This window comes from Sardina pilchardus, chromosome 19 (genome assembly GCF_963854185.1).
Source record: "Sardina pilchardus chromosome 19, fSarPil1.1, whole genome shotgun sequence".
NCBI lineage: Eukaryota > Metazoa > Chordata > Actinopteri > Clupeiformes > Clupeidae > Sardina > Sardina pilchardus.
The window spans coordinates 17527180-17537069 of NC_085012.1; the positions used below are offsets into that span (position 1 = coordinate 17527180).

Consider the following 9890-nt stretch of genomic DNA (forward strand, 5'->3'; position numbering starts at 1 on the left):
CAGGCAGGAACTGAGCGTGAAGGACAACTTGGTGTTTCGAGGGTCACGCCTAGTTGTGCCTGTGTCCTTGCGCAGCACGCTTATTGCCCTGGCACATGAAGGCCATCAAGGCATTGTGCGGACAAAACAGAGACTGCGCGAGCTTTACTGGTTCCCAGGCATGGACACACTGGTTCGCTCTGAGATCTCTGCCTGTGCGCTATGTCAAAGGTCAGACAAGTCAGCAAGAGTCTGTGAGGCACCATTGCAGCCTATACCCTTACCTGAGGGCCCATGGAGTAAGCTGGGAATAGATATTGTTGGACCGTTTGAAACAGCAACATGGGACTGCAGGTTTGCAATTACCCTCACTGACTACTATTCAAAGTGGCCAGAAGTCGCTTTTGCAGCATCTGTGACGACTGAGACAGTGCTTGGATTTCTTACTAGTCTCTTTAGCCGCTACGGAAACCCTGAATCTGTGGTCACAGATAATGGGCCACAGTTCACTGCTGCTGCTTTCTCTGCTTTCCTGAAAGACCGGGGTATCACCCTTATCCATTCATCTGTATACCATCCGTCCTCCAACGGGGCTGTAGAGAGATTCAATAGAGTCTTTAAAGGCTGTATCCAAACTGCAATCCTTCAGCATAAACCGTGGAAACCTGCAACTATGGAGTTCCTTCAGGCATACCGTTCCACACCTCATGCCATGACCAATGCATCGCCATTTGAACTTCTGCATGGCCGGAAGATGAGAACGAAGCTCAATGTTCTTGCTCCTCCAGCGGAGACAGCTCATGACGATGATGTGCGTTGCAGAGTCTCCCTTCGCCAGTCTCGCATGAAAAAGTACTGTGATTCCAGACGGGGAGCTCGCACTCCTTTATTCAAAGAAGGGGATAGAGTGCGAGTACGGAAACCAGTGCATGTTCCAAAGGGACATCAGAAATTCTCTGCACCCATCGGGATCAAGAGACAAGTTGGTCCTAGCACCTACATATTGGACGATGGGAAAACCTGGCATGCTTCCCATCTGGCTTCTGTTCCCATCAATCTACCAGAGCCTCTAGATCAGCCAAAGACTGGTCCCGACGATGCAGGTGAACTGGGAAATGATCCAGAGGCAAGAGACCATCCAGCAAGAGTGCATAAGCCACCAGATTGGCTCAAAGACTATGCAACTTAAGGAATCAACATTACATGTTTGGACTGTGATGCTTGAGTACAGGAAATTGTTTTACAAACATAGTAATTGTCTATTGTTACTCTTTAAATACTTGGTTGGAACATGTATAGTAGCTTAGTGATAAAAGGTTTTGCTCAAGTTATTAAAAATGTCATGTTAAGTTACATTTTGATTCTGCCTTAGGCCTTGGGACATTATAGCTAAAGTGTGTATGCTTCTTCATACTGTCCTGTGAGGGGAAGAAAATATCTTTTAAGTAAAGGGGGGATGTTGTGTTCACTTACTATGTAGATCCCACATTATACCACTAGGTGGTGCTGTGAGTATTCTGACTCTAGTCATTAGACAGGAAGTACTGCAGTTCATATGTTCTTGTGACCTGCTTGAGGATGGAGAGATGTGCCATGCTGCTCTGATTAAACATCTTAAACCATCTTAGCGTTTATTCAATTCTTGGACATCCAAACCTTACAGAATCTCCGAGTCCACCGGCCCACATGTGCACCGGCCCACCGGGCATTTGCCCGACTGCACAGATTGCCAGTCCGAGCCTGATCAGGCCAGACCACAGGACTTTTAACCTCCGAGTACCCTCGTTGCTGATTGCATATATGGGTAACACTTTATAATAACTACACATATGCCATGCATGATATATCTATGTTCATTTTGTTGTGTTATATGCAATATCAACGAGTCTTATTATCTGCAGGCATAACATTGACATTACTAGTCATGTTCCAACAAAAGGGTATACGTGCCTACTGACAGGTGCGGACTGGAGATTCTATCTCTCTATTTCTCCTCTTAGTTGGTCTCAGAGAGACGGTCTTGCACAACGCCCCTGGCGTCTGGGCAGAAGGGGAAGTAGAAAATGAGGAGATGACCAACCCCAGTGTTCATCTCTTTCCATGCAGAAGTTAATGTCATGTCAGTGGATGTCTGTTGAGTGGATGACAAGAATTGATGCAAGGAAAAATGATGGTGAAATAAGATTTAATTGTAATGGGTTCTCTTCAGCTAACAATGGGATGAAAGCCCTTTCGGGGTCTTCAGATATATGCATCTTAGCAATTCCCCTCCCACCCTCACTAACTCATTCACTACCTGTCAATCAAATTATCTACCTTCAGATCTATCTTTCAAGCGAAGGAAATTGAGTACAACATACAGTATTAGAGATGACAGCTGTTTGTGTTCTACCATCTGAGTTGGGGAGGAAAAACATACTATTTCTGTCCTACCTGCACACCCAGCATGGGCAGTTTGATAGGACGCTGAAATGAAAAGAAAATATGATGGTTTGTCCCTGTAATTGAAAGTGAGTTTGGGATCCCTGGCCTTCTCAAGGACAGCACACAAGCACACACGCACGCACGCACGCACGCACACACACACACACACACACACACATACACACACACACACACAAAACTACACACAAACCCAGTGTGGTATATTGGCTTTCTTAAGTTTGACCCTCTGGTGTTACCGTCACGCCCCCCTGTGGTAATTCATGCTTGTGTACAATGCTGATTCCTGGTTCGACAATACAGTGACGCCTGTGTTACAACGGTCTCCGTGTTCTTCTTTAATCAACCTAAATAGTATGTTTATTAGTCATAAACTATACTACAAACTGGCGACGAGGTGCGTCGTTCCTGCGTGTGGATAGTGCAGTGGTAGGAAGTTTGGGAAACAGTGGAGGGTTTTTTTTTTATGATTGGATTAGCCTGTTTTTCACATTACGGATGCATTACGGCTAACTGGCTACTGAGGAGGCCAGAACAACCAAACGAACGAAAAGACTCTCCTGTTGCTGACCCGTACTGCGGAGGGACGTGCCATTTCATGAAGAGGAAAGAAAAGGAACAGAAATAGCGAGGGACATTCGGAGAACAACGGTACGAAAGTGAAAGTAAGAACTTTACCGCTAATCTGTAACTTGGAGGAAAATAGAGCTATTGTTTGAAAATGGCAGCACTTTATGGACACATTGGACCTTTTGATGATGCCACTGAACAGTGGAGTGCGTATACGGAAAGATTTGAGTATTTTACACAGGCAAATAAAATTGGAGATGATGTTAAGGTGCCAACATTTTTGAGCGTGATGGGAGGTAAAACTTTCAATTTGCTGCGTAGCTTAACTCATCCGACCAGACCGGGAGCAAAGTCATATGAGGACATAGTGAAAACATTAGGTGACCACTTTTCACCAAAGCCGCTAATTATTGCTGAACGGTTCAGATTTCACAAAAGGAACCAAGAAGAGGGTGAATCTGTATCGCAATTTGTAGCCGCATTGAAACGGTTATCAGAACATTGTGAATTTGGTGCTGCACTAAATGATACTTTACGTGACCGATTGGTGTGTGGCTTGTCTACTGAGTCCATTCAAAAACGGCTACTTTCTGAAGCTAATTTGACGTTACAGAAGGCCATAGAGGTTAGCACTTCAATGGAGATGGCAGCGCGCGAAGCACAGCAATTAAGTACCTCGACGCAAGTGCATAGGCTGTCTTTGGAATCCAAGAGCAAGTCTAATGCGAGTAAGCCATGCTACCGCTGCGCCAAAACAGGACACCAAGCGTCAGAATGCTGGTGCAAAGAACTTGATTGCAGGAACTGTGGCAAGAAAGGTCACATTGAGCGTGCCTGTAAGGGTAGAAAGACTCAAACAAATAGACAGGACACAGAGACAAAGACGAATAATTTTCGCAAGGAAAAAAAGAAACATGTGCATCAGGTGGAGCATGTCCTGGATGAAGAAAGCGGTGAGGAGTCGGATAATGATACTGTCTGTGTTCTATCAATCAAGGACAACGATGACGGCTACTGGGTCACACCGCTACTAGGGAAACAACCTGTGCGGATGCAGATTGATACCGGTTCACGGGTCTCAATGGTATCGGAGACAGTTTACAAAGAGAAGTTACAGCACCACTCTCTTCAACTGACCAAATTAAGGCTAAAGACCTATACAGGTGAGGCAGTGCCAGTTTTAGGGGTTGTCAATGTGACAGTGGAGTATAATAGCCAAAAAGTGACTCTACCCTTGTACATCATCAAAGGAGATCGTCCAGCCCTGCTGGGCCGAAGCTGGCTGGAAAAGCTTAGATTGAATTGGCAGGAAGTGTTCCTGGTGAATGATGGTGGCACTGGTCCTCTACAGGAGATATTAGAGAAACACTCCAAAGTGTTTGAGGAAGAATTAGGTAGCATGAAGGACATAACAGTTAAGCTTGCAATTAAATCAGGAAGTACTCCAAAGTGCTTGAAAGCGAGACCTGTTCCCTATGCTATCAAACCCAAAGTTGAAGCTGAATTAGATAGATTAGTGAAGAGTGGAGTGTTAGAGTCAGTGAGAACATGTGAATGGGCCACACCAATCGTACCAGTCCTTAAAAAAGATGGATCTCTAAGAATCTGCGGTGATTTTAAAGTCACAGTGAACCCAGTGCTGGCTGCCGAACAGTACCCATTACCCCTCATTGATGATATTTTTGCTGGTCTGGCTGGGGGACAAAAATTCAGTAAGGTGGACTTATGTCACGCTTATTTACAGATGCATGTGGATCAAGAATCCCAAGGACTACTGACCATTGTAACACATAAAGGTCTGTACAGGTACCAGAGACTTCCGTTCGGAATCACATCTTCCCCTGCATTGTTCCAAAGAGCAATGGACCAAATCTTGAGTGGGTTACCTGGGGTTCAGTGCTATTTGGATGATTTGTTGATCACTGGACCTGATGAGCAGTCACACTTGAGAAACCTGGACGCAACACTGCAAAGACTGGAAGACTATGGTCTTAGAGTAAAAAAAGAAAAGTGTGAATTCTTCAGATCCTCTGTCGAGTATTTAGGCCATGTTATTGACAGTAAGGGACTGCATAAGGCACCGTCAAAAGTAAAGGCCATTGTGGAGGCGCCATCACCGCAAAACGTGAGCCAGCTGAGATCTTTCCTTGGCCTGCTGACTTACTATGCAAAATTTGTCCCCAACCTCGCCACAAAACTGAATCCGCTGCACGAGCTGTTACACAAAACAAAGACTTGGGAGTGGACAGACAAATGCGAGAAGGCTTTCAAAGACGTGAAGTGGGCTCTGTCTACATCCAGCGCCCTCACTCATTTTGACCCTAAATTACCAATTCAGTTGGCTTGTGATGCCTCTCCATACGGGGTGGGCGCAGTTGTGTCGCACATTCTTCCATCCGGGGAAGAGAGACCTATAGCTTTTGCTTCGCGGACTTTAAGCCAGGCGGAAAGCCGGTATGCACAAATTGAGCGAGAAGCTCTCTCTCTAATCTTCGGCGTCAAGAAATTCCATCAATACCTTTTTGGCCGAAAATTTACGTTATTGACAGACCATCGACCACTTACCTCTATCTTTGGCCCCCAGACTGGCATTCCATCATTAGCAGCCAGCCGCATGCAGCGATGGGCTCTGTTATTGTCTGCTCACCAGTACGACATTAAGTATAGGAAAGCGAGTCAGCACGGTAATGCAGATGGGCTCTCTAGACTTCCTTTGCCCGTTGCCCACGTTGAGTCAACTCCAACTGACATTTTTTACTTCAGAGAAGTGATGGCTGCCCCTGTGACTTCTGGTCATGTGAAAACGCACACTCGGACCGACCCAGTCCTCTCACAGGTTGTGGACATAGTCACTATGGGGAAGAAGGGAGTGTTGACACCAACTTTGCAGCCATATCTGGCACGGAGGAACGAGCTCTCAGTCCAATCTGGATGCCTATTGTGGGGCTATCGTGTCATTATTCCACCACCATTAAGACCGAAAGTGCTGGACGAACTCCACTCAGGACACTGTGGTGTGGTGAGAATGAAAGAAATTGCGCGCAGCTATTTCTGGTGGCCAGGCCTGGATGCTGCCATAGAGGAGAAGGCAAGGTCATGTGCTGACTGTCAGAAATGGAGAAATCTTCCCCAGCTAGCCCCTGTGCATCCTTGGGACTGGCCAGGAGACCCATGGCACAGACTTCATATTGACTTTGCCGGGCCTGTGGAGAACCACATGTTTTTAGTGGTAGTTGATGCACACAGTAAATGGCCAGAAGTGGTAGTGATGAAGAATACCTCGGCAGAAAGAACCATTGAAGAACTTCGGTCTATTTTCAGCCGTTTCGGATTACCTCAGCAGCTTGTTAGCGATAACGGCCCACAGCTAATATCTGAAGAGTTCAAGACATTCATGGAAGAGAATGGCATTCAGCACATTAGAACGGCCCCGTATCACCCAGCTACAAATGGGCTTGCGGAAAGATTCGTACAGACCCTGAAGCAAGCTCTCAAATCATCCCCGAATACGCAATCTCTTAACCGGCGCCTTAGTGCTTTCCTATTGTCATACCGAAATACCCCTCATGCCACCACCAAGGTATCTCCTGCCTCAGCTCTTTTGAATAGGCAGCTCCGCACCCGCCTGGATCTCCTGAGGCCTAAACAGGCAAATGAAATTGTACACCATAAACAAAGTGTTCAGGCAAAGAGCAGGTCTAAAGCGAGACTGCGGAGTTTCAGCGTTGGAGATCAGGTTCTGGCCCGGAACTATACCACCAAAGAGAAATGGAGACGGGCAACTGTGGTGGCGAAAAGTGGTGCTGTGTCCTACACTGTTGAAACCAGCGATCATCGCATCTGGAAGAGGCACATAGATCAACTGCTCTCCACGTCAGGTTCCAGTGATGGCCAACTTCAGCCCACCTCCCGTGTTCCAGAGCTGGATGATCACGTGGAACCTCTTTCCCAAGCAGACGAACCTTCTGCTCTGATTGCAGAGGGAGATGCTGTTCCAGGTACACCTCCATCAGTCCAGGTGTCTACTCAAGGCATCACGTTACATCCGTCGTGTCCCATACCAGCCTTCTCCGGTGACACCGTGAGTGATGTACCCCCTGAGCGCACTTATCCCAAGAGAGTTAGACGCCCTCCAGATAGACTCTCCTTGTAGTCTAGAGACTAACCCACTACGTTGGGGCAAAATAATCCCCAGGGTGTAGTCTGGGAAATGAGGCAGTCTACCCTCTTTCCCTAGTTCAGGAAAAAGGTTCTGTATGTCCCCCAAATTGTTTATGTGACAAAAGTTAATAGCATTTCTTAATTGAAACAGTGAACTGTACTTTAATAAGGAACTGATTTGTATTTGATTTCTTTATAAGTACTATTAATGTAAAGGGGGAGGGAATTGTGGTATATTGGCTTTCTTAAGTTTGACCCTCTGGTGTTACCGTCACGCCCCCCTGTGGTAATTCATGCTTGTGTACAATGCTGATTCCTGGTTCGACAATACAGTGACGCCTGTGTTACAACGGTCTCCGTGTTCTTCTTTAATCAACCTAAATAGTATGTTTATTAGTCATAAACTATACTACACCCAGAATGTACACACACACAGAAACGCACACTTACACCCAAACACAAAGACACACACACACAAAACTACACACAAACCCAGAATATACACACACACACACACACACACACACACACACACACAGAAAAGCACACTTACACCCAAACACAAAGACACACACACATACACACACACACACACACACACAGATACACAAATCGTACCACCACTACCCCTGAGTATTAGGTGCCCACAGCAAAAGAAGAACAGAGAAACAAGAAAATGAAGGAGAAATTTGAGAGGAGGGAACATCATTTTTTTCATGTGAAGGCCTTGAGTCACAAAATGGTTCAGAAAATGAGCCTGTGGTGAACTGAAGAATTTCCAACTGAGACGCAGATTAAAACCCTTCCCAGAATAAAGAAAAAAGGTGTTTCATTTCAACTGGGCATTTACGAGACCGCTGCCCATACGTGAGACAGAAAAAATAATATGTGCGCCAGATATATCAGCTTCAAAGACAGTCTCTGGCCTTTATATCTGATATTACTGTAAAGCCAACACATGGCTCTGGTGGACTTATTGCTAGTCATCTATGGAGAGAGGGCTATCTAAAGAGAGAGAGAGAGAGAGAGAGAGAGAGAGAGAGAGAGAGAGAGAGGATACTTCGACTGGTAATGGTGAGAGAGAATTGTACTTGTGTGTTTGCCTGGACTCTTACTTCATAATGAGAGGTGCATGTGAAGTGGTATAACACTTGCCAGTGTGAGTGGGTGTCTATTTGTGGTCAGATTTTTCGTCTTTCGCCAGCCATTGTGCAAGTCTGCTTGTAAATCTACATCCTGAGCAGAACAAAAGGTTCTAAACAAATACATTTGGACACACTGTTATTTGTGAACAGATCTTGACACTTTGTCTTAAAGATAGAAACTTATTTTATTAGTGTAAGGTTGTTCCATGAATTCAAGTCCTATGTGTAAGATTACTAAAGCAAGAGATTCATTTCATTATAAAGTTTGTCTTTTCAAAAGGTAAAAAAAGTTTGAGCAGTCAATTTAAGGAGAGCATAACATATAACATGTACATGGAGTATAACCACTTAAAAAGACATTTTTGAAAAAGCTGTGAAAAAAATGTCCAGAGATGTTATCAGTCAACAATAGAAATCCACTGTGTGACAATTTATCCATCGTTTGGGTCAGTGCTTTCACATCCTATACAACTGTCAATCTTGCACCGGTGTTTTGAAAGGTACTTTTGAGAGATTTCATGGGAGCATACAGTATTTCCTGAAGTCCTCCATCAGAGCTGTGGCCTGCTCCTCTGGGAATGGGGTCAGTGCTTAGTCTTCATCTGTTCGCATACGAGAAAAGGACGTGAGCTGGACAGGGAAAATGGCGTAGTAAGAGTCGTAGTGATGCAGTTTGTGTCCTACAGGGAGGCGACCTAAAAAAGCACTCAAGCTCTCGGGTAAGAAACGGACAGGTTTCAGCCCTCTATTTGAAGGCCAATCACTCTCTTTTGGCGAGGGCAGGAGAAGAAGAGCTAAACAACTCTCAGACAACATTATGTCAGATGTTAGTAATGGTAAGATGAAATAAAACTACTAAAAAACGAAACATCATATTTGCCACATTTGCTTCACATGGATGAACATACTGTACCTCATTCAGCGGCCTTGTTCCCACACACTGTAGGTATTGGTTAATAACTAAATATTTCAGTGGTGAACTCGTAGCGGTCCCTGTGGTCATTGCATAAGAGCACTGATTTAATGGTGCACAGACTCAGAGCAGTATGTTACCGCTGATATTAGTGCATCTCTCTTCAAAGATCACGCCACTGCTTTCAAGCCCAATATTCATCTGGTGCATGCCACGTTTACTTAGTGCTCCCCAATAATAGTGTGTGTGTGCGTGTGTACATGTGTGTGTGTGTGTGTGCGCGTGTGCATGTGTGTGTCATATTTCTACTCATGCCCCATAGACACAGAGAGAGAGAGAGAGAGAGAGAGAGAGAGACAGAGAGAGACAGAGAGAGAGAGAGAGAAAGAGGCTTATCAGATCCACTCAGGCTGCAGCTCCAGGAGTTGAACGAGAGGCTCTAGTGAAAGATGCCGTAGTATAGATAGCTCCTCACGATGCACCAGTGCGTCTGCCGTTTATCACTCCCAGTGTGGTGGAATCAAGCAGGTCGTTTCTTACTCTACATCCCTCACAGACAGGAAAACTGCCCTGGTATTCACAGCCATATGCACACACACACACACACACACACACACACACACACACACACACACACACACACACACACACACACACACACGTACACACACACACACACA

At 45.4% G+C, this 9890-nt stretch overlaps 1 protein-coding gene across 1 annotated transcript; it reads left to right on the top strand.

The window, feature by feature from the left end:
• The first annotated feature begins 4395 nt into the window (after positions 1-4395).
• Positions 4396-7492, top strand: LOC134066069 (uncharacterized protein K02A2.6-like). The gene has a single exon (XM_062521241.1). It carries the CDS (start codon positions 4736-4738, stop codon positions 7142-7144), a length of 2409 nt encoding a protein of 802 aa, XP_062377225.1. The 5' UTR covers positions 4396-4735; the 3' UTR covers positions 7145-7492.
• The last annotated feature ends 2398 nt before the right edge of the window (positions 7493-9890 follow it).